General features: G+C 39.5%; 1 protein-coding gene and 1 long non-coding RNA gene across 2 annotated transcripts; one reads left to right on the top strand and one right to left on the bottom strand.

Annotated features, from left to right (window-relative positions):
- Positions 1–1,065: 1,065 nt before the first annotated feature.
- IFNGR1 (interferon gamma receptor 1) lies at positions 1,066–23,886 on the bottom strand. Its single transcript, XM_082731083.1, has 7 exons — positions 23,668–23,886; positions 12,715–12,829; positions 11,430–11,593; positions 9,487–9,656; positions 7,394–7,583; positions 4,447–4,571; positions 1,066–2,488 (listed from the first exon to the last, which is right to left on the bottom strand). The coding sequence occupies exons 1-7, from the start codon at positions 23,750–23,752 to the stop codon at positions 1,913–1,915; spliced, it is 1,425 nt and encodes a 474-aa protein (XP_082587209.1). The 5' UTR covers positions 23,753–23,886; the 3' UTR covers positions 1,066–1,912.
- A 64-nt stretch (positions 23,887–23,950) lies between these two features.
- On the top strand, positions 23,951–25,017 carry LOC309865015. The gene is made up of 2 exons (XR_014311906.1): positions 23,951–24,203; positions 24,400–25,017. It is a non-coding gene; the product is annotated as an uncharacterized lncRNA (long non-coding RNA).
- Positions 25,018–25,776: the final 759 nt, after the last annotated feature.

Below are 25,776 nucleotides of genomic sequence, written 5' to 3'. Positions count from 1 at the left end.
AAAAAAATAAACAGCCCCCAAAGAAATGCACAAAGAACAAGATTAGGCAAACTCTTGTACCTGTCTAAAGTCTAAATACCTAACACATAAAACATGCTCAACTTTACTAATTATTAAAGAAATGCAAACAGAAGTATTAAAATGGCTACCTATACAGCTGTTAGAAATTAAAACGACTATTATCCTAATTAGCTAGGGCACGAAAACCATGTACACATGTGGCTGGAATGTCTATTATTAGCACAATCCTTTTGGAAAGCAGTAATTTGTCTATTTCAATTATTCTCATATTTTTGCTTTTTCCTTTTCTAACTTATACGCTTTTATCTTAAAGATTTATTTTTTACAATTTTGATACAAAAGATTAAATTCTGAAAAGGATATGTATTTTTATGGAATATATGTACTCATATATTAGTTAAAAACTGTAAAGACACTGTTCCCCAAATAAGTGAGTATACTAGTTTTACCAAAATCTCACTAGTATTGACTACAACATTTTTTCCCCACAATAGAATAACATAGCACCTCATTTTAATCTGTACTTTTAAGTGAAGGGAAATGTTTCTCCCTGGTTAACTTACTCACAGAAATTATGTTTAAAAAAATTTTTTTTTGGTCAGTTAATTCATTTGAATCTTGAAATTACTGTCCTCTTTGTAATTCCCAAGAATTCCTTGTGTAATATACAAATTAACTCTCTTGTTAATTTGTTACCAAATTGCCTCTCTTGGGGACTCTCTCTTCACACATGCTTCTCAGGGCTCCCATCTACTCCAATGGCTTTGACCACTGTCTTTATGCTAGAGGACCCCTCAATCCCCATGCTCTCCAAAAAATCTGCTTTTTCCCCCTTCCCAAACAGCCTGGAACAGTGTTTAATACAGGGATAAGTACTAAAATACAGACATAAAAGGACCACTTTTATACATTATTTTTAGGACTGTTTTAAAGATTAGATATGAATAATTAGAAAATAATTCTATAGTCTTAATGCATGGAAGCGAGCAAATGATTAAAAAATACTAGGTTACTGCCTGAGTGCTTGAATAAATAAGTACAAAATGAATTTTAAAAATACTTTATTTATAAGTCTCCAAATGCAATGTTCCATAAAAAGACATATATGTTTCTATTTACATATTCTTTATTAAGTCTATTGATTTGAATTAGAAATTACATTCAATATGGGGAAGTTTTCAGGATTTCTTCTGAAAGTGAGCATTTAAAAATACTATGTATTAAAAAAAAAAATACTACGTATAAAAAAAATACTATATACATAGGGGCGCCTGGATGGCTCAGTCCATTAAGCATCTGACTCTTGATTTCAGCTCAGGTTATGGCTTCAGGGTCATGGGATCAAGCCCCACATCAGATTCTGTGCTGGGTGTGGACCTTGCCTAAGATTCTCTTGCTCTCCCTCGACCTCTCATCACCCCTTACTCCTGCTCTCATGCTCTATTAAAAAAACATATATATATGTATATATATATATATATACACACACACTATATACATAGACTTCCAAAAACAAATATGCTGAGGTACAGAGAAGAAAAAAAATCTATTCTAGGTCTTGGAAGTGATTGGAAAGGACCCTAGGCTATCTCACCTACTATCATAGGAAGGAGGGTTCTTACAAGTTTTCACTAACAGCCCACCTAGATGGAAAATTCCAACTGTGACAATGTGTTTTTTTTTTTTTTTTTTTCCCAAAGCCTCTGCAGTTTTCAGACCAATTATAACAGTGCCACTTTATGTAAACCCAGATACTTTATGTAAACCCAGATACTCTTCTTTGGTTAATATTGACAAAGATATAATTTCTGAAAGGTGATCCTTTCAGGAAATAAAGAGGAAAACCTACATGGGAAAAGCCGATTCTTCAAAGTAGGCACATCTTCGTTGATTAGGAAAACTCTTTGGAATCTGCTGTCGGTCTATAACCAATCAAGGACTCCTTACCACCTTCATCCACAAGCAGATCCACTAACACATGCGGCTTATCGTAACCAAAGGAGGTGGTAGTGTTTCTCAGCACTACGGACTCCTGTCCTTCAGTCTTTATTTCAGTTTTATTATTTGGAGGAAATTCTGAGTCAGATAAGAAGCTGTCAGATTCCACAACGCCACTATCGGAACCATTTCTGGAGTGATAGGAGTTTAAGGTGATGACACAGGGTTCAGACTGGTTACTACTTGTATGGACAGAACTCTCTCCCATTCCTGGGGTCAGAGGGCTACCAGAAGCTGTGTCAGGATTATTTTCTTCAGCGGTGACCACTTCGATTTCACTGGAAACGTCTTCTCGGTGTTCTGTTTTTCCTAGGCTGTCTTCAGTGGGCATACTTATAATTGTGGCTGGAGACAACTGGTCTTCCCAGACCATCTTCTCATTTTCTGGGACAATTGGCTGGTAGGTGATGGGTGATACACATTTTGGTTCAGACCTTGCCTCTGAAGAGGCATTTTTTACCACAGACAGCTAAGGGAAGAGAAACCAAAGATTAAAAATAATAAATTATTAAACTTAAATGCATATCCTTAAAAAGATACTGTCTAAAGGTAATTAATGGGCAATGAAATATACCACTAAATGGCAGATTTACGGTAACAATGTAATAGCATCTGGTGGTTGTCTTTTCTTGCTTTTAAATGAAAATATACTATATTAAGAGCAAGGTTTTTTTAGAATTTTTAAAAAGCCATCCACCATCTAACCATAGGTGTTGCTTTTTCTCCATTCAATTAAAATTAAATAATTAAATCAATTAAAATTTAAATAATTTTCTCCATCACCTCCACATGTATGCATGTCACATGTGTAATGGGAGTACACCTACTTACATAATATTTCACCATTTGCCTTCATAATTATAATTTTTATTAGAATTTTCACTGCCTCATACAATTTTATACTGATGATTAAAGTAATTTCTCTAACAGTGCATATTGAAGTGTTTCTAATTTTTACTAATTCTAGAACATGCTGAAGTGAGTATCTTTACATATCTTTTCATTTAGGAATTTTTTTTTAAAGAATAAATTCTTTTTTTTTTTTTTTTAAAGATTTTATTTATTTATTTGAGAGAGAGACAGTGAGAGAGAACATGAGCGAGGAGAAGGTCAGAGAGAGAAGCAGACTCCCCGTGGAGCTGGGAGCCCGATGCGGGACTCGATCCCAGGACTCCGGGATCATGACCTGAGCCGAAGGCAGTCGTCCAACCAACTGAGCCACCCAGGCGTCCCTTAAAGAATAAATTCTTAAAAGTAGGATTACTAAGTCAAAGGCTGTTGCACTATTTATGGCACTACTACACATTATACCCATTACATGTTTACCTTCCCACCAGAGCTGAATTACTTTTACTAGTATACACCAATTTGACTACTACTGGTACTACTGGATATTCAGGTTCATTTTTCCTTCTCCAGTGGGTATAAAACTGCATACTGCAAGGTTGGTTTGTGCTTATCTACTTACTTATCCTTAATTAGTAAGGACAAATACTACAATTCATACATGAGTTACCTACCACCAATAGTTCTTATTCACTTTACATTAAGGTAGTGTTTTCAAAACAAATTGAAATGTGTCCTTTACACATTATAGATATTATTCCTGTCCTATTTGATTCAAATAATTACCATTCTGTTAGCTGGAGATGTTCTTTTCATCATACAAAGGCTTTTAGATGTTAGACATTAAAAGGTCAAGCTTCTGGGGTGCCTGGGTGACTGTCAGTTAAGCATCCAACTCTTAATTTTGATCAGGTCATGATTTTGGGGTCTTGGGACTAAGCCCAGCATCAGGTTCCACATTCAGTGGAGAATCTGCTTGAGGATTTCTCTCCCCCACCCCCTGCTCATGCTATCTCCCTCTCAAATACATAAAAAAATCTTTTTAAAAAACATCAAACTTCTGGTCTCACTTGTGGCCACCTTTCCTTCTACACTCCAACCATAATGGTGCTTCTGTATTTTAGGATTTTCAAAAGCCACACTTTCTTGATGCTGGGGTTTAGCACAGACTGTCCCTTAATACCTCGATAAATGTCTGTCCCTCAAGAAGCTCCTGTATCACTGTCTCTGGAAGGGCCACAATGAAATCCCACCCTCCAACGGTGGACAAAGTCCTCACTGGCACAGATGAAAACCTCTGTGTTTGAACACCGTACACCCACTGAATACTGATCTTCTTCTCCCACTAAACTTTAAACTCCTTAACAGACTTATCCAATTATGCTCTTGTTCTATGCATAAAAAGTACATGATGTGTAGTAAAAAATATGTGGGTTTGGATGTGTGGTAGATCAACCAATCTATGACAGGTGACATGCTGCTGAACGTCATTCTACTTTAAAAAAAATAAGAAAATTATCAAAAGAGTCCAAATAAATGCTTTAGTATATATAATTAAAGAAAAATATTAAAATATGTTACCAAGGACTTGGGTAACATGATGCTTTCCTTCTTACATGGATTCATCTTCTTAGTGTAACAACATACAAATACCAGAATAAGTCCTGAAAAAAGCAGAGTGGCAACAATTGGAACCCAAACATAATCTAAAAGAAGGGAAAAAACAGCAAGTTAGAATTAAGACAGAATACTGTTATATCCATGAAATAGTTATAAAGTCTTACTGCTGTTCTTTAATAGATTTGCCCACTGGGTAATTAATACGGTCAGAATCGCAGAGAACCCTTGCCACAGAAGTTAGGAAAGATGAAAAAAGCTTCAGTGCACCTGTCCTAGAAAACTAAAAAGGCTCTTCCCAGCTCTGCAATTTCCTACCTTCTGCACCTACACGACACGAAGTAGCTAACACAGACTTTCATAACAACTTCCTTAAAGCCTCCAACATAGGGTGTTTCCCTAGTTACATTTTTCTCTCCATTAAAAAGCAGAAGAAATTTTAATAAAAATCCATTCTTTCAGAAATAAATTGACAATGTTTATAACTCTTAAAATCATTTAATCCCACTCCTCAGAATTTTGTTTCATTTTATATTTATTTCAAGACTGCAAATACTTGTAAAGGTAACCAGACATATACACAACACACACGGACAGGAAAGCTGCAGGAATTACGTGTGTGCCTTTAAACGCAAACCAGAGATTATAATTTAGAATAGGAAAGATCTGTTTCAGAGCACATACATCTATAATCACTACAGTGTGATTAATCACTATAGCTCTAATTTTGCTTTTTATTTTCAAAGCACAATCTTCAGTATTCTATTTTCACAGTCCTCTCTTCCAAATGATCATGGTGGTGTTTAGCCTCCTTACTGGCATTTCATTACCTTTCATTTCTATTCCAAAGTTACTTTTTTGAAATAGTCGCTCTGGAAATGATGACTAAATGAGCGTGAGTATAACAGCTATTACAGGATGCAGAAAAATATGAAGTTACTACGACAGTAAAGACATAATCACTGTGATGAGAAGCAGGGCCTGCTCCTGAGCGTCAGGGCCACCACCATGTGGCCACAGAACCAGCTCAGTTTGTAATTCAGACATTGAAGAAAAAAAAAATCTGGGCATCTGCATTATTTCAAATTTTACGTATTAACTAGGATTTTATTTTTTCAAAATAACCCAATAGCAAGTTGGCATAAAATGCACTGCATTATTTTAAGTCACAAACTATTTGAAACCCTCATGATAATAGCCTAAAAGTTATTAAGTTTTAGGCATTTGGTCTAATTCTTCAGCCTAGATTCCCATTCTTCCAGAAGATATTTGTAGGGACACCTGGGTGGCTCAGTCAACAAAGCATCTGCCTTCGGCTCTGGTCATGATTCCAGTGTCCTGGGACTGAGTCCCAGTCCCTGCTCAGCAGGGAGCCTGCTTCTCCCCTTGCTTACACACACTCTCTCTCTGGCAAATAAATAAAATCTTTAAAACAAACAAACAAACATAACAAAAAAAAAGAAGATGTCTGTATCATAAAATTTTGGGAGGCATCTGGGGGGTCCAGTTGGTTAAGGATCCAACTCTTGGTTTTAGCTCAGGTCATGATCTCAGGGTTAGGAGATAAAGCCCTGCTTCAGGCTCCATGCTCAGCGTGGAGTCTGCTTAAGATTCTCTCTCCCTCTCTGCTGCCCCTCCCATTCATGCTCTCGTCTCTCTCTAAAATAAATAAATAAATTTTCAAAATAAACAAAAATAAAATATATTATAAAAACAGCCTAATTGGAAAATACACCTATACAGAGAGTTATCAAAGCATGCTATCACAGAGAAAATCATAAATAATCTACAAGTCCCAAATTGGGGAACATTAAATAGAATACAAATTCTACACAATGAAATAGCGTGCAGAGATTAAAAAACAATATTAATAAAGTATATGAATTAAAATGGAAAAATATCTTAAAATATGTACTTAAAGCATTACATAAAATTTTATATACTATATAATACGATCATGGCTATGTAGAAAAAGAGAACAGAATGAGAAAAAAAAACCACCAAATTATAACAAAATATTTGGATGGCAAGTCTACAGATAATTTTGGTTTCTTTTCTTTTTTTTTTTTTAAAGATTTTATTTATTTGACAGATAGAGATTACAAGTAGACAGAGGCAGGCAAAAAAGAGAGGAGAAAGCAGGCTCTCTGCTGAGCAGAGTCCAATGTGGGGCTCAATCCTAGGACCCTGGGATCATGACCCGAGCTGAAGGCAGAGACTTTAACCCACTAAACCACTCAGGTGCCCCAATTTTGTTTTTTTCTAGAGTTTTATATTTTATAAATTATTTATAATGACCTTTAAATTTTGTTAAGTGCCAAGAATAGGTCAAATTTTTGTTAAGGTACCTACCTGCCACTTGAAAATACCAATTCTAAAGTTCCATCATATGTACACACCCCCCCCAACACACACACAAAGAAAAGATAATGAAATAAAAGTATTTTTAAATGTTATAAAAATGACCCATAACCTATCAACATTTATTTTCAGATACTAATTTCCAGTGTTTGTCCAGTTCACATCACACATGCCAATGAATATTTCTGCTATTCAGTTTTTAAACTCACCACCCCAACAGAGAACATTCTAATGGATACATAACATCATGCTATACTGAAATAAGTTGCTTTTTATCACTATGTGTAATCCTGAAATGCAGACATCTATGCATGGAATTTTAGATATTATGTTTCTTTCTTCTCTGGGTCATCACACAGCTTTCCAAATTGGTTGTTTTAGATCTCTTAATGCCTGAGAAATGAGTTTATTTTTGCTTTTGGAATTCTTTGAGAAATGCAACCACTGACTATTTTTTTAAAGAACAGAGATTTACTGAAACTGCCTCTTTTCAATTACTCTAGTTCTGTTATCCTTCCTTATATTTAGGAAAAAAACGGCAGAAACTTGCCTTTTCTGTGGTTATCATCAGAAGTGGTAATACAAAGTTCATCAGACATCTCAGTTTTAACAGACCAATCTTCTGAGAACCCTTCTGCTGAAATACAGTAGTGCGAACTCAGAGAGGACACTGGGATAACAAGGTGGCACTGAGTCTCATTGCAATCATCCTCATTCTCTTCTGACAACTTATACTGAATCTGTATGGGGAAAACAGCAACAATGAAAATGTATGGCTTCTTTTATTCTGCAAAAACAAAACCAGACCCAAAAAAGCACCATTTTTATCCTGATCAAACACTTGAAGGAAACCTATTGGTCAAAGTTGAACATGTCTGCAAACAGTTGATATCCAATAAGAAGTCAATTTGTTATTTTAACACAGCATTATGCTACATATCCATTAAGATGTGCTTTGTAGGGATTACAGATTTAAAAACTCAAATAGCAGTAATGTTCATTGTTAGCTGTTAAAGCAACCAGCAGTCATTAGTCTTGTTCTAATAGTGCTAGAAACTTAGCTGATGAGAGATAAAAGTACCCGTAGAAGAATATGAAAGGGATTTTGCCAAGATCATGGTATCTCCTAGTAGTAGTACACTGAAGGGACAAAGGCAGTCTCTGACAGTTTGTCATTCATCCAACCAGCCAAAGGATGTGCATCCTCTGTGCCAGGGAGTGCCTGAACACGTGAAGGTAGGACAGTGGGGCTGGACCTCAAACAACGTCCCCCAGAGCAGAAAGAAATGTGAGCCAGGAGTCCTGCAAGGGGGCTATTATACGGAACTAGGAATGATCAAACCACAGGGGTGCAAAGAGTCTATGGTGTCAGAAGAGAATTCAAAGGGGGAGATGAAATGCCCGCTCGATAGAAGAATGAGCAGAAATTTGCCCAAGTTGAGAAGGTGGAGAGGACATTCTGTGAGACAGCAATGGTACCTGCAGGGAACAAAGAACCAAAAGCACTTCACCACAGCACAAATAAAACTTAGGTTGGAAAAAATGGGGAGAGGAAGCTGAAAGGACACAAGCGGCTAAATCACGACGGCCTGGTAGGCCATGCCACGGAAGGGAATTTAGGTATGATTTTGTAGCTCTTAGGGATTTGTGAAAAGATTTTAAGGAGTGAAGGAAGGGTAGATGTGTACCTGAGAAGGATGACTCTGCTAAGCATCCAGAGTGATGTTTTAAAATCTAAGTCAGATGTCGCTCTTCCTGCTAAAATCCTTCCAGAGACCTAACACCTTCATCAGCATAACGTCAAATCTCTCCAGTGCCCCCAAGAGATGTGGCCCTGGTGACCTCTGACCTCATCTGGGCCTGCACTCTGCCTAGCATGCTTCTGCCAGATTCTCTGCCTAAAACAATCTCCCCATCTAGATCCATGAAGCTCACCTCCTAGAACCCTCCAGACCTGGCTTCAGTAACACCTTCCTTGCTCTGACCATACTACTGAAGATCACTACTGCCCCAACCCCACTGCCCATCCCCTCTCTCTGCTCTGTTTTTCTCCAATGCACGAAGCACTGGAGCAGGGTCTGTACTGCTCACTGCAGTCTGCTGGTCCCAGGGACACACGGTGCACGTGCCTGACAAATACTATTTAATAAAGCAATGGCAGCGCTGCGGAGAAGGGATGGATTAGAGTCATTCCCATCCAAGTGTGGTCTGTACATCAGCGCCAGAAGGCAAGTATATCCCCACGGCAGAACCACTAACTTTCTCTTTCAAAAACAAGGATTCCAATTATAGCTTCCTATTATTTTATACCACTACCCATGAGGAAGATAATATTAAAATCATCTTTGTCTTACCAGTGGAGAAATAGGAATAAACAGGTTTAAAATCCTAAAATAGGGCCATGCTGTTAAATGAGGCCAAGGCAAAACTTAAATGTATTCACTTGCCCAGCATTAGTAATTAACTCCAACAGCAACTCCCCTCAACAACATTTATTTATGTGGTTTTTTCTTACCAACACTGAAGACATGTAAGTCTTGCCTGAGTGTTCATAAGCATTTCACTTTAATTACACTATAGATAGAAACAACTTAAGCTAGCAACAGAAAAACAGAACAGAATAAAGGAAATAGAAATACCTACCTTACTTCCATTTATTTTTAAATACACAGTATACGTAAATATGTGACAATAATTTTCATCATATATGGGTACTGGCTTTTTTTCACTTGTATTAACTAAAGGGTGAAATATGTCAATGATGATTTGGTTTTCCTTCTTTCTAATACCCACTGCAGGTGGTCCAATGTTCCCTGTGGCAGGGTGGGAGGGACACAAAAAAAAGGAGAATCAGCACTGCCCTGGAACTTTATGTGCATTACACAAAACTGCCCAATTCAATCCGTTAACATACTCTTTCAGTTGTTCTAAGGCAGATCTATGTTTAAACCACTCCACAAATATCTAGAAGATATTCTAAATGTCCTTAATAAAGAAATACTAAATTAATCTCAAGCAGGATGTATTTTTATCTAATAGAAGCTCTCCTTTAACAGCTTAAATGCACTTCTAGTGCTAAAAGTCAACAGGTCACAAATCCTGTTAAAAAACCTTCATGTAACAGAAGCTCTATTAAGTTTTTTCCTTTTTCTGTGGGTCTGCTTATTACAAAGAAAACCTATTCTCTAAAAAATGTTTCAGAAAAGGCATTTCAGTCACCTTTGAACACTCACTGAAACTCTCTGTATCACCAATGCTTACGGATGGCTGGCATGAAGGCTCTTAATGAAAGTTTGCTAAATACACTCAATTTTTTTTTATTTAATTTTTTATTTTTTATAAACATAGATTTTTATCCCCAGGGGTACAGGTCTGTGAATTGCCAGGTTTACACACTTCACAGCACTCACCAAAGCACATACCCTCCCCAATGTCCATAATCCCACCCCCTTCTCCCAACCCCCCTCTCCCCAGCAATCCTCAGTTTGTTTTGTGACATTAAGAGTCACTTATGGTTTGTCTCCCTCCCAATTCCATAATACACTCAATTTTTATGGTGAAAATCAAAACTAGATATTCATTCATTCAACAAATATTTATTATGTGTCACTCATGCTTGAGACTTTGTTGGTGAACTGTTTGCTTATTCTTCATGTTTTTACTGCCCACTACATGCCAGGCAGGCCTATTTTTATTTGCTAATTTACCCTCAGGGCTTGGTGTACTTCCAAGCACACAGTATGCCCTTGATAAATCTGTATGGGGAAAATCTGACATACAGGTGGTGCAGTTAACAGATGACAAAGGCATGGACTTGGGCATAAAACTATTTCAAGGGCAAGTAGAGTAAGGGCGTGGAGTAGGCAACTATCTGAAGAGCAGGAGAAGCCAGGCTGTGGTGAAAGAAACCGCATGTGGAGGCTGAACAAGGAAGGAAGTGGAGGTGGATGGCAAGGCACAAGGCCTAGAACACGAGGGAGGAGTCAAGGGACCAACTGCTTCTTCACCCGGGCGTGAGGCTGTGAGAACTACAAGGCAGGATTTCAGTCACAGAAGAACTGGCCATGATGATTTTGGAGCCTGAGGTGATAACTAAGGTCAGGTATACTGTAGGAATGCACTGCTGGCAGAAGAAAGGGCTAAAAAATCACTGGGGTTGAGGAGATTATAGAAATCTAAAATTTGTTAATGTATTAAGCTGAGGCCTTGGGGAGCAGGGAGAGGGTCGAAGAGGGAAAGCTGTCCTCAGTGCGCATAGCTCAGCAGCGAGTGATGGAGCTGGGGCGGGCGGCGGGGGGTGGTGGTGCGCAAGGGGAAGACCAGCACAGAGTCCACCTAGGCAGCACCAATCCGTGCTTGTAGGGAGTGGAACTGTAATGGTTTAGAAGGGGCAAAATTGATGGGCACCTCATAGCCCTACTTTGTGAGGCCCAGCGAAAGAATAAGACACAGAGTCCCTAAAGTCCTCCAAAAGTTTCTTGGGCATTGTGATAATTTTTAGCAAGTGCTAATGAAAGCAAACATATACAGAAGATATGTGTAAGTATTTTCAAACTTAAAATTTCAAATTTAAAAGTTCTACTCACCTTGTTTACACAGAATAAATTCTTTTGACTCTACATAGGCCGATTCTTTTTGTCCAAGCCTAGCTTTAATTCTGGCCCAGAGAGAAAGTGATGGATCATTAATTACGGAAAAGATATTACAAAAGTTCTGAGAGGTATTGCAGGCATCAATCCACACTGCATTCCTAAAATGAAGAGGAATAAAGAAGCACAATAATAACTTTTACTGTTAATTTATAAACTCGAATCATCTCTGTTTCTGCTTCATTTTTTTCATTTACAGCATGGGACTGGTAGAAGGAGCTGAACAATAGGCTGAAGAAGCCAGACAAAGTAGGAAGTCCTTACTCTGGTTAGAAGTACTAGAAATTCCTTTACAATAAAGAAGCTCAATTCAAAATACAACACTTGAACAAAGTACATTCCCCATACAATTTTTAAAAATCTTATCTTTAAATAACTCTAGATTCTATTAACATAAATAATCATTACTTGACTGCAGAATCTAAGACATTGCACAGACTCCTGACACTTGTCAGAAATATTTTGAAGATTTTATCTTTCTACTCAACAATACATTCACTATGGAAAGTAAGAGGACATCATTTTATTTTTTTAAACATTTTGTTTTGAGAGAGAGAGAGTGGGGGTAGGAACAGTGGAAAAAGGACAAGCAAACTCCATGCTGACTGCAGAGCCCAACGTGTGGCTGGATCCCAGGACCCTGAGACCATGACCTGAGCCAAAATTAAGAGTCAGATACCCAACCCACTGAACCATCCAGGCGCCTGGCATCATTACTTTTAATACAGAATTGTAAGGTTTATTTGTCATGCCTTTAAAAAAAAAAATCTCTAATTCCTGGGCCACCTGGGTGGCTCAGTCAATTCAGTATCTGACTCTTGATCTGGATGTAGGTCATGATCTCAGGGTCGTGGGATTGAGCCCCAGCCTCTCCCTGTCTGCTGGAGAATTCTCTTTCTCTTTCCCTCCCTTGGTTACCACCCTCCCCCCCACCCGCTCAGATACACACGAGCACTCTCTCTCAAATAAACAGACCTTTAAGTCTTAAAAGTTAGTGAGACTCCCCTACTTCAATTATGACAGGAAGAAGAACTAAGAGGCAGGAAGTGCTCTGAAAATAATTAATTTGCCTCCTCAGCACTTCTGGAAATCTACAGTTTAAGAAGTCCTGCCACATGGGAAAGGAAAGATGATGGGAAAGGAAACATAACTACACAGAGTTATGGAAAGTAAAGAGACCTAGACAAAAACAGAATAAAAAAGATTAAAGAGTAGAACTTACCCATAGGTTTTTACCTGTACAGTAAAAACAGGGGTCTGTGGCATGGTTGGGTAGTCCCAATATAGGACAGTATTAAAGTTATAGGCCTTAATGTTAATATTGGTTGGTACTGGCACTGTAAGAGATTCAAAAAGTAAAACGGACAATTGTAAGAAACCATCATTAACATTAGAAAACCCTATAAAGAGCTATGTTAGCCAAATATGTATTTTGAAGTAAAATTCAAAGGACAAATAATATAATTATTTAAATTGAGATTTATAAAAGTTAATTTTATTGGAAAATGCATAGCATTCTTATTCATTTTAAATTCCTGAGACAATACTGCAGTATGAGGGAAATACAAATATAGTAGAGGCAATAAATCTCTTATTATGTTTTAGGAATTTTTATAAATAAATACACTGCCCATTGTAATAATAATCCTCAATTCATTTAATAAGCAGAATTTCCTATATTTGATACCAGAGATTGCCTTACAAGGCTAGAGGAGAACTGGCTACCCCAGGGATGGTCAATTTCATTCTAAAATACCCTATAAGCTCATAGCCCTTTGCCTGGTATCATCACACACCTTAGCACCTTTTCTGTAATACAGGAATAGAAACCTAACTTGCCTCCAGGAGCCATCCACCTTGTCAGTTTCATTAACATTTTACTTTCTGGGGTGTGCAGGGCTTTTTACAAAACATAGTCAATATTCTTACCTTTGCTCTTTTAAAGCATTTCAGAAAATGTCTACTGAGATGTGAGTCACATGAGCGAATAGGCTGAAGTCACTTTAACATCTTGTAACTAGTTATTAAAACTAGCCATTTATTCCCCTGCTCAGGGTAAAAGGTTGTTGTCCACCATCTCTTGGAAAACAATCACACACATACATCTCCCTTTCTCCTTTTCTCTTTTTCTCTCTCCTGCCCTCCCTTCCTTCCCTTCTTTATCAATGAACACGAAGATAAAGAGTTGGCAATCTGACCTCAATTTTAAGATGATTCAATCCTACCTGAAAACCATTACACATAATTTACAATTACAGTTAAGATAAATGAATGAATGGCAACACAGTCAGGTAATATGGCTTCCAAACATATCATCAGCCTCAAAAACTCTGAGAGAGGCAAAAGTTTATTTATTTATTTTTTTAAAGTTCCCCAGCACAGGACGCCTGGGTGGCTTAGCTGGTTAGGCTTCCAGCTCTTGATTTCAGCTTAGGTCATGATCTTAGGGTCCTGGAATAGAGCCCAGCATTGGACTTCTGTGCTCAGTGGGGAGTCTGCTTGAGATTCTCTCTCTCCCTCTCAAATAAATGAATATTTTTTTAAAAATGTAAGTAAAAAATAAAAGTCAAAGTTCCCCAGCTATAATCATGATTACTTGGGGGTTATATAAACTGGAACTCTAATAAGAAAAATATTCCCTGGATTGGACATTAAAGAATGTGGGTTTTCCTGGTTATACAACTTGTCACTTCAGATTTCCTAATTTGACACATGAGGTGTTAATTTCATATACCTAAGGTATTTGCTTACTGTTGAAGGAAACACCTACTATATTTTTTCCCAAAACAAAAATTTCAATTTTCAAACCCAAACTGGTACATTCTTTTAATTTATAATTATTTTATACTTGTATTATCTTTTTAAGGCAGAACACAGATCCAGAATTACTTAGGTAAAAATAGGGACTTGGGAACAATTATTCTACTGCCTTTTTCCTCCCCTTTCTAGTTATTTTTCTCCTTTGTATCAGTGGTTTTCAACAGGAGGTGATTTGTGCCTCAGAGGGGACATGTGGCACTGTCTGGAGACATTCTTGGTTCCCACAACTGGCTGGTAGTGGTAGGGTGCTGCTGGGATCTCAGAAGAGAAGCAAAGGTTGCTAAGTATTCCATAAATGTCCAGGATAGCTCTCCACATTTTGGCAGTCCAAAGTGCCAATAGCACTAACGCTGAGGAACCCTGCTTCATACGTTCATAACTTTAGGAATGTTTTTTTATTATTTAGGAGGAAAAACTAACTTAAAAACATTTTTTTTTGATAAGCCAATATATTTCATGGCTTGCCCACAATGAATAGCTTTGGTTACTGCCCAACTATCTAACTTATATAACCACCTACCAAAGAAATGAAATGTGATGATTCGTGCCAAAAGGTTGAGATTATGAAGCTGGGAGGACATCTCACAGATTCAAACACTACACGCATATAATACTCTCTTTCTGCAGCCAGTGATCAGACACCTACAAGTTTTCTATTTATTCTTTCTGAAATAGCTGTTGGTACCTAGCATCTTTGGTTCTCTAAGCAATTTCTTTCCAGGTGAGCCAAAAAGCACTGGTCTGGGAAGATTTAGCCCTAATTCTTCTCTTTTGGTTTTGGTAGAGTTCCCATGGCCTTAACTTAGCAAGGTATATTGGGGCCTCCTTTTTCTAGGTTTCTTTAGGTATGGTTTTGTATGGTTGCACCTCAAATTCATGAAATGATCTAGTCTCAAAGAGTTTATACCTGTGAGGAAGGAATACAAGCCCCCGCCCCCGCCATTTCTCTAGCTTCAAGTCAACATTAATATCAAATAACATTCACACAGGGGCACCTGTGGCTCAGTCAGTCAAGTGTCTGCCTTTGGCTCAGGTAATGATACCAAAGTCCTGGGATCAAACCCATGGCCCCCCTGCCCCATCCCCTGTTCACATCTGCTTGTGCATGCATGTTTTTCTCTCAAATAAATAAACCTTTATTTAAAAAAAAAAATAGTAGCAGTCACAGATAAACATTATTTTCTACCAGATAAGAGAGGAAACCAATGCTAAGAAAACTCACAATGAATGTGAACTTCTCTCAAAAGTCATCTCTTAACTTTAGCATCTTTTGCCTCTCTAGAGGGTGATTATTGTCAAACCTCCTGGTCCTGGTTTCTTTTCGTTAAACAGTCCTTCTCTTGGTTCCTCTTTCTAGCTCAGGTCATGATCCCAGGGTCCAGGAATCGAGCCCTTAGTCGGGATCCCTGCTTAGTGGGGAGACTGTCTCCTCCTCTCTCTACCTGCTATTCCTCCTGCTTGTGTGCGCTAATAAATCAATCTTAAAAAAAATAAAATAAAATAAAAAGGGCAAGAAGAAACCACATGGCACCTTCAGCAACAATGGCAACCTCCCTGGCTAGGTAGCTAAGCTCACCAGGCAATTTCCTACTCTTCCTGTTACCAAATGCAACAGTGTTGCTAAACTTTCTGCCTTCCTTGCTTCCAATAATGAGGAGTTCTTCAGTCTTATTTAAGTCTCTTTAAAAAAAAGAAAAAAAAAAATCATTCCCCACAGGAGTTATGTTTTTACTATATAGATTCAGGTTGAGATTCCTATATTTGAGGAAAAGGCATATAGAATATTAAGTAAAGTGCATTTACATTTAAGAGGAGATTACTGGGGACGCCTGGGTGGCTCAGTTGGTTAAGCAGCTGCCTTCGGCTCAGGTCATGATCCCAGCATCCTGGGATCGAGTCCCACATCAGGCTCCTTGCTCCGCAGGGAGCCTGCTTCTCCCTCTGCCTCTGCCTGCCTCTTTGTCTGCCTGTGCTCGCTCGCTCTCTCTCTCTCTGTCTCTGGCAAATAAATAAATAAAATCTTTAAAAAAAAAAAAAAAAAAGAGGAGATTACTGAATCATGGTTCTAAAACCACAAAGTAGGCTTGCACATTAGATTTGTTTCTAATGTGAATCAAATGATATTTCCCCTAGTTTAAATTAAAACTTGACCTGGTTAGACTAGAACTGGGTTTAAATCACAGCTTTCAAAGTAATCAGAACAGGTCGTGGGAGGAGGAGGTCTCAGTGGATACTTACAGACTTTACCATTCTATTAAAGGAGAAACTTCGAATATACACACCAAAGGATGTAACCTGTGGTTTTAATGTTACCAGAAGAGAAACCATGTGGTTATTACACATCTGCCTTTGTCATTATTTGACAAACTCACAGGATAGAAAAATTTTCTACTGTTTTACAATTTTGTGACCTAAAGTTTAATTTGTTTTGTATTCAAATTAAAATAATTAAGGCTTACAGCAAACTTCTATTCAAAATAAATTTACCTTATGTCAATAAAAATATATGTAGAAATAGCAAGAAAGGATTAGCTGTGGAGTTTAAGGAAAGATCCTACTAGAGTATCTCATCAAATAAAATAATCTTACAGATTTCTCCATCTCTTGAAAATGATACAGATAGTTTTCTGTAACTCACAGTGCTTCAGCAATGAGTTCCGTTATTTGGTGGTGCATGCTACCTAAAATAATAATTCACTGTTTTCAAATCTGCTTCTCAGAATGTTTCTAGAACACAGCTGAGGTTTAACAAAACCAAACACAGTAAAGAACAATCAGTTTTTTGTAACACTCTACAATGCAGGCGGAGAAAAAGGAGAGTTCTGGTTACAGCCAACTGTTTCCTCTTGATAAACCCGGAGAGACAGGATGTGAAAAAAAAAAAAAAAAAAGAGCAAGGAAGAGGACAAAAAGATTGATGAAGATCAGTATGTGAGATGAGGAAGCAGTGCCACAAGACAGGGCAATGGCGATGTCGCAAAAGACCAGAAAACCTCAGCCAGAAAGAACAGCTCTGCTGTAACTGCTGGGGAAGCAAGGAACCACGGACATCTCCAAATTCCCTCAGCATGCATGATGACCAGAGTATGCGCTGCTGCATGTCCTCCATCCCATTAACTACCAAAGGCACCTGTGCCTCTACTGGAAAAGGGACAGCCACAGAACTCTTCCCTCAATTTTAATAAAATCGCCTACAAAGACTGGATACATCTACCGCAGAGCAGAGCTCTGAGGTCTGGAGACACCATCTGACAATCCACTTACCCACTTCTCTATGGGAGGGACAAGGTGAGAGGCATAAAGATGTTAACAATAAAGAAATCGAACTGTTTTGGGGGACTCTAAGCCATCTGACACTACAGCTCAAAAACAAATGCTCCAAATTAAAGCATCCAGACCCTTTTGGGAATGAACAACTCCGAGAAAAGCTCTACCACCTTTCCCCTAGTGAAAGATGCAGGCAGGGACATTGTTTTTATAAAGGCTTCTTCTTCCATTGCAAACTGAGAAATGGCATGAGAAGTCCAGGGAAGAAAAGGGGGAAATACCAAACCAAGACTTCTGCAATTTCTTTTTCCAAATATATTTATGATCACAATCCATACCTCCTGAATGGTTTTACAGGATTGATAAAATGGCTCTTTTTCTTAATGCCTTCTAAATTTTTCTCTTAGCAAGATGCAGTGTCTTCTAGATTTAAGATGAATAAAGACATTTTGAGAATTCTTGCACATATTTCAAATGTTTCAAATGTTCATGAAAGTTTTTTCACTGAAACACTTCAATATTTTGGGGCTTTGAATCATCCATCACATTTTGTGAGATGATACAAAAAGTCTACTTTCTACTTCTATTATTTTCTTACATCTTTACAAGAGATTCAGAGCTAAAGATTCAAATAATAATATTACTATCATAAATAATAAAATAATAAAATGAGTACTCTTCATAAAATAGTTCCTTAGCTGGGTCAAAACTGTTAATATGTCTGCTGTCTTCAGAATCTATTTGGATTTTATCACTCACTCTCTCTCCTAAGTTGTGGAGCCCAGAATAGAAGAGACATGAATGAAGTATTTTCCTTCCTCTTTTTTTAAAAAGAGATGGACATATCAAATAGTGCCTTATATGGAATTTGTAACTAACTAAAAGCCCCCCAGATCTTTTACTCAAACCACCACCAAGTTACAGCTTATCCAATAAACATCTGCTTAGCTACTTTCTGACCTAAAATGTATGATTTTTATAAGTGCTCCCATTAATTCATTTTATCTAGTTGGGGGGGTGTGCTTGGCACGCCAGTAAACTAATTGGAACAGACCCACCTAGTCCCCAAGAAAAGTCCTTTCTCAAGACTAATTCCCATTTGGACTAAGTAACTGCAAGTTGAGAAATGGTTGAGAAATAGGAACTGAAAAACTACAGTCTTTTTTAGTCTATGAAGAACAGGGAAAAGGTAGAACAATTTAGTTGCTGAACCTATTTTAAAATTTCTCATGCTGATTTGGAGGAGCTTTTTTTTTTTTTTAAAGGCAACACAATCTCTTCTATACAACTGCAACAATTTAATATTTTAAAATGTATTTGTTAAAATAAGTAACAGTGGATATTACTGAATGGTAATCATTAATGTGTAAACATTTACTACAAGACAAGCAATATGGGGCGCCTGGGTGGCTCAGTGGATTAAGCCGCTGCCTTGGCTCAGGTCATGATCTCAGTGTCCTGGGATTGAGCCCCGCATCCGGCTCTTTGCTCAGCGGGAGCCTGCTTCCTCCTCTCTCTCTGCCTGACTCTCCGCCTACTTGTGATCTTTCTCTCTGTCAAATAAATTAATAAAATTAAAGACAAGCAACATGATCCACATTGTTACACACTGTCTCAGCGAACCAACATAAACCATTCTACGAGGGAGGTGGTATCATTATACATATCTTTACCAATGAAAGAACAAAGCCTTAGAGAAGCTATTTAAAAACCTGGCAATCTAAAAAGTTTTGTTGGTTTTTGTTAACCAACACAAAAAATGTTACTTAGGCATCATCTTTGCGATAGTTTAATAAGTTAGAAAATGACCTCCACATATTAATGGGAATTGGAAATTATTATTTTTGGATGACTTCACAAGCATCTAATTCAAGTAGTTTTGCTTGATTTATTATACTATCACAATTATATGATGACCACTGCAAAAATCTGAACAATGCATTAAAGGAAATCAGTTCTTTGGAATGGACATGACTGAAATGGGTATCAACATTCTGATTACTATGCCTTTGGATAATCTAAAATAAAGAGATTCCCTCAGTAAGAAAATTTCAAATAAACTGATTCCCTCCTATCAGGAATTCATTTAATTCTGGTTCAATTCTCATTCTGTTTCTCTGTCCAATTACAATGGAACCATTAATTATTCATCAAGTTCACATAACAACTGCACTACTGCTGTATGCTGCCAAATTTTATGAGTGCTCTTTACAAGGGTTATATTTCTCTTTCTTAGGTTTTCCTCTATATAGAACTAAAATGAGGACCTTCTAAAGTCCATATGAATTATGGATCAGAATAAAATGGAAAAAAGAATAAAATGAAGAGGAAAATTATGATTAATAACTTGTTAAATAAAATAAAAATGCACTGTCTTAAGTATTTTGAATCTCTAAATACAGAATTCATATAAAATAATGAAAAGTTTAAGAACACCCAGCGCATTTCCTTAAAGTCAGAAAAAAGACTTTCTCCACTTTATCAGTGGAGAAAGCAACTTAAGAGACCCACGTCTATGTGAAAAAGTACAGTGTGCTCTTGGATACTACTAACACCCAGTGTGGAAGAGCAAACAGCTGAAGGCAGACACTGCTTCACTTAAAAATACATATACTACTTTTTACAAATATATATACTACTTTTATACACTTTTTTATATATACTATTTTTATAAAAATATATATACTACTTTTAAAAATATTTGTACTACTTTTGTAATAGTAGTATAAAAGTAGTATATATACTACTTTTCATCCAGGTAAAACTGGATGAAAAGCGAAATACCTGATTATTAGACACATGAGTTTATTTTTTCCTATCCAATCACTAAGAAATACTAACAAAAGCCTATCACTGTAGCACAATACATTCCCAACCACTTGGGATTTTGCAGAGACTACGTTCTCCTGCCTACTTCCCTGTTCCTACCAGGTTCCCTCATATAAGATGAACTATCAAGCATATGTGAAACCCAGCACAGTGAGAGTGAACACACTGAATGCCTTTTTTAAATGTCAGGCACTAGCGAGACAAGGAAGCTGGCAAAGAGCCAGGCATAGGTTATCCTTGTGGGTTTTCAAACTAACTTTAAAAGCATAGGAACCACAACACAAACTAGAGAAATACACTGAAAAGCCTGGACAAATGTACTGAAAATAGAAGGTGCGGGGGGAGGGGGGGTGTCCCACTGGCACTTCTGTTTACAAAATGCCGGGAGTACAAGAGGCCATAGTAGATGTTCCCAGGAGAGCAGACAGACAATACTCCCAGAGCTGGCTTCAAGTATGTGCACACTGTGTAATCACAAGGGGCCCAACATTGTTTCAGGTGCTGGGAATACAAAAATGGAAGGTACTGTTTCTGCTTTCAAGGATCATGATTATGTAGCTAACAGTTACTAAGTGCTAGGCACCACTGTTAACTTATCGCATCTCATCTTCACAACTGGTATCTCCATTAATGGATGAGAAATGGAGGCACAAGAATGTCTACCCAGTTTGTAGAGAGGTCAGTGCTAGGACCTGACCTAGAGGTCAGTAGGGAGCCTGGCAGGTGGGCTCCAGAATCCAAGTTCTTAACCACTCTGCAGACTGACATTACCTAAAGCAAGTTAGTCATCTACAAGGGCAATTACGGTACAAGGACAACTGTGATAAGATCCTGGACTTTTGCACAGGTAGGGGTACCTGGCTTAGGAGGACCCTGCCTGCACTTAGAAGGGCATGGCACATGGTTTAATGCTCTACCTAAACCAGGAAACCGGGCCATCTGCTCTTCTCACTTCCAATCACTAACTCCTGCTGACTCTGCCTTTTTTTTTTTTTAAGATTATTTATTTATTTATTTGACAGACAGAGATCACAAGCAGGCAGAGAGGCAGGCAGAGAGGAGGAGGAAGCAGGCTCACTGCTGAGTAGAGAGACTGATGTGGGGCTCAAGCCCAGGACCCTGAGATCTTGACCTGAGCCGAAGGCAAAGGCTTTAATCCACTGAGCCACCCAGGCGCCCCTGCTTTTAAAGGTTTTTCAAACTGCCTTCTCTTCTGCATTTCAACTGCTATTTCCATCGATTCATCCCAACTTAAGCAGGGTCCTAACTGGCCTCCTTCCTTTGAGTCTATCCCCAAAGTACTGTGTAAGATGAACGGGCTTTCTAAATGGCCTAACTGATCCTGCATAAAATCATTTCTTCTTCAAATAATCCATGACCGTCCACCAACTAGAGCAACATATAGTGAGCATATTTATTTTACTGGTCTAGCACCTGTACTTCCTTCAGGAATATTTCTCTTCTGGAAACTACCCTACTGCCACTCCTGGAACATGGTCCTTCCCCTGCAAGCTGGTGCCTGACCCAAGTGAGCAAATCAGAGCCTTCTCCTGGGATTTTGTTAAGACGGCAGAAGCTGCAAGATGCAAAGCCCAAAAGCTGTCCACATCCATGATTCCTGCCAAGTAGGAAAAGCTGCCCGCACCCAGAGTCAGAAATAAGAAATAGTCTTTGCACTTTTGAGTTACTGGTTCAGCTTTCTCAGGCCCAGGGGGCATCTCTACTCTAACTCCTGCTTGGATTCTCTAAGCTAATAAATCCCCCAATTTGCCTAAATTAGCCAATGCTATGTTGCTCTCCTTTGTTGTCTGTTACACATGACAAGCACTTCATTTACTGGGTTCGTAGCTCTCTACATTATCTTATTTCCCCTTATAGCCTCATACATATATTCTACAATGAAACCCTTAGTATTCCATTAATTCAATGTGCTGTTTCACACCTCTCCCTCTGTACACACAAATCTGTACCTCCAGCTCCAACTCTGGGGTTATCATCTTTCTCTGTGAAGTCCTTCCTGATTCCCCCGGTCATACCCAGGTACCCCCTATCTTGCTTTCCAGTAGCCTGTGCAAAGGTCCAGGCTCTTATCACAATGTACTGTAACTGCCCTTGTAGATGACTAACTTGCTCTAGGTAATGGCAGTCTACAGAGTGGTTAAGAACTTGGACTCTGGAACCAAAATGCAGGCTTCCTACTGAGTAGCTGTGACTTCTCTAAAAACTGGGCAGATGTCCTTGTGCCTCGATTTCTCATTCCATAAATGGAGATACCGATGAGCACCTACTTTATATGGTTGTGAAAATGAGATGTGATAAGGTAACAGCAGTGCCTAGCGCTTATTAGGTATTGGCAATAGAATCATGATCCTTGAAAACAGAAACTGAGGAACTCCCATTTTTGTATTCCCAACATCTGGAACAATGTCCATCCCAAGTAATGACTATTTGTTTGCCTGCCTTTTAAGAAGCAAGCCAAAGGACAGGTGGATATGAATGCAGCACCCCTAACTGGAGCTCACAAAGGCATAATAGAGAGTTTCGGACCCAGATTTTGCCAAGGGTGCAGAAGGCGGGGCCTCTGGCAACTGCTTACTGTGGATACTGAGCAGACACGCAAGACGATGGGGTTTCCTATGATTTAGGTTTAACACTCTTGAAGAAGAGAGTCACTGATCTCACTGGAGCGCCTAATCACCAGGACTACCAAACTTTGGAAAACATACTCCCTGCATTTATTTCCGGGGAAATCTCAGTGAGCAGGCAGAAATAACACGCTCCGAGGAGCTAAGCTAAGATGCACAGCCTGACAAATCTGCTCCCGAAGGCAGCACTGCACGGCGGCCAGACTTAGACAGAAGATGACCAACCACTGCCACTTACGGATTCTCATAATGGGGGAAGAACAACTTCTCTCGTAAGGATTTGGGGTTTACTCTAAGAATATTTAAGTCACGGGGGCTGGCCACACTGTCCAAACTCAATTAAAAATGAATTAAAAAGAACTGGAAGACCAAGCTGTTTTGTTTCGGCAACAATGGGAGAGGCGAGAGAAAGGGAACCGAAGTCCGCGGACCGCCGACGCCCGGAATGGGCTCCCCGGCGGCCGCCCACGCAGACGTCCCGGGGCGTCCGGGAACCCCGCGCGAGGTCCCCGGCCAAAGCGGACGCGACCCCGCGGGGCCGTGCTTCCAGACCCAGGCGACTCCCTCCCTCGTCCTATCCCCACCCGGCCGCCGCCCCGCCGCGAGCGACGTACCCGAAGGCAGTTCCAGATCCGCGGGGCTCAACTCAGCCCAGCTCACGGCCTGCAAGACGAGGAGGAGCAGAAGTTGCAGAGCCATGCTGCTCGGAGGCGACTCCGGGAGCGGCTCTGAGAGAACGCGGCGTCCAGCCTACAGCCGGGGCCTCGCGTCACTTCCGGACCAGCCGACCAGCGCTGGGAGGGACCGCTGGGCGTGCGCCTAGTCGCGGGGCCGCGGCGGGGAGGTGGGGCCAGAACCCGGAGGCGGGGCCAGAGCCGGGAGGCGGGGACAGACGGGGAGGCGGGGCCAGACGGGGACGAGGGGACAGAGCCGCGACCAGGGCGTGATCTCGGGTCTGGGGGATGGAGGCTGGGAACCCGGACGTGGGCTGGAAGACAGGATGCGGACTGCCAAACCCGGCGTGGGCTGGGAGGCGAGATTAGGACGGGAAGGCCGGGAGGGGCCGGGTCCAAGGCCTCACGGAGTTAAGGGCGTGAAAGTCTGTGGTCGTGACAAGGCTCACAGGTTTATGAGGAACTTGGATCCAAAGGTTAGGTTCTTTCGATGGGGCACCACCTTCCGTGATGATTCTTCCTGTGTTCTGGGGTTGCAGAACCTTCCTTGAAGCCACAACCGAGCCATGGTCCTTACTTTAACCCTGTTCGACTTTGTCATCAACGCGCTTGATAGTTTAGAACAGGAAGAGCCCTAAATGCCTTCTCGAATCCCTGCATTTGTATTTGCAGAAACTGAAGCTTCAGTGGTGAAACGGTTTGTGCAGCCTTCCACAGCCTACATCGAACTAGCTTGGCCAAGAAGTACTTCATCCTTGGAGGAAAAGCAACTTGTGTTATCTTTTTAGCAATTAAATATCACGAAGCGATTTATTAAGAACGTCCTCCTTCCTCCCTGACCATATTAACTCTGCATTTCTCACATTCCTCTTCAGCCAAATGGCCTTTGCCTTCCTAGGGCACTCTAGGCTGTACTCAGATATGTATATGGCTAACTACCTCAGCTGTTTCAAGTATCTTGTTATCATGGCTCTGCGGAAATTTAGAATCACAACCCAGCTTCTCACTTTACCTTACCCTGTCCTACTATTTTTTCATGGCACTTTCCTCCCCCCCCCCCCCCATGCTCTGTTACGAGCATATCAATGTTTATTTTCTCCTCCTTCTGGAATGTAAGCTCCATCACCCTGAAATCTTTGGCACTTCGTTGGCACTTGTTGAACAAAAGAATGCATGACTGCGTAGCATTAAGCAAAATTTTAGAGGGAAAAAATTTAAGATGCTGTACATTCTAGAAAGGAATTATTAAAAGGATCATTTTATTTATATTAATAAATCTCTTAGCTCAGATTTGGGCTTGTCCATTTCTTTAACTGAGGCATTATCCAAATAATGCTGACAATAAGGGTTTTCTTTTTTTCCCAGCACGGTTTTTTTTCTGAAACTTCAATGAATATATGAACCACTTGAAGATCTTGTTAAAATGCAGACTCTAACTTAATTGATCTGATACAGTTGGGCCTTGAGACTCTGCATTTGTAATGGTATACAGAGAATGCCAGTGCCCTTGGCTCTAAGACCACACTTTGAATAGGGATGCTTTACCTCTATGTAGATCAAGGTTGGGGGAATACGTTGGTATTTATGATGCCCACTGTCTTAGTCTGTTTAGGCTGCTTTAACAAAATACCACAGACTGAGTAGCTTATAAGCAACAGAATTTCATTTCTCGAAGTCTGGAGGCTTGATGTCAAAGATCAAAGTGCCAGCATTATCAGGTCAGGGCTGTCTTCTGGGTTGGAGACTTCTAGTTGTGCTCTCACGTGAGGGGAGAGGGAGTGAGCTCTCTGGAGCCTCTTTTATAAGGGCACTAATCCCATTCATGAGGTTTCCATCAGGACTCAAGCATTTCCTAAAGGCCACATTTCCTAATACCATCCCCTTTGGGAGTTAGAATTTCAACATATGAGTTTTGGGGGGACACAAATATTCAAACAATAGCACTCACTATATGAAAGACACCTAGTCATTGCAAGAATGTGAGGGTGAATAAGAATTGATCTTTGCTGGAGTAGGACAGAACACGATATTCAATTCAGTTCAGTAAAT

This window comes from Mustela nivalis (assembly GCF_964662115.1).
Source record: "Mustela nivalis genome assembly, chromosome: 5".
NCBI lineage: Eukaryota > Metazoa > Chordata > Mammalia > Carnivora > Mustelidae > Mustela > Mustela nivalis.
The sequence above is the reverse complement of the archived record's forward strand: the minus strand, read 5'-3'. Positions and strand labels throughout refer to the sequence as shown.

Excerpts from the sequence above, each read along its gene's own strand:
- IFNGR1 (XM_082731083.1), bottom strand. The coding sequence starts at position 23,752 with ATGGCTCTGCAACTTCTGCTCCTCCTCGTCTTGCAGGCCGTGAGCTGG. Across the intron at positions 4,572-7,393 it reads TGATGATAACCACAGAAAAG|ATTATGTTTGGGTTCCAATT; the intron begins GCAAGTTTCTGC and ends CCCTTCTTTTAG. Across the intron at positions 2,489-4,446 it reads TCATGTTACCCAAGTCCTTG|CTGTCTGTGGTAAAAAATGC; the intron begins GTAACATATTTT and ends CTCTTCCCTTAG.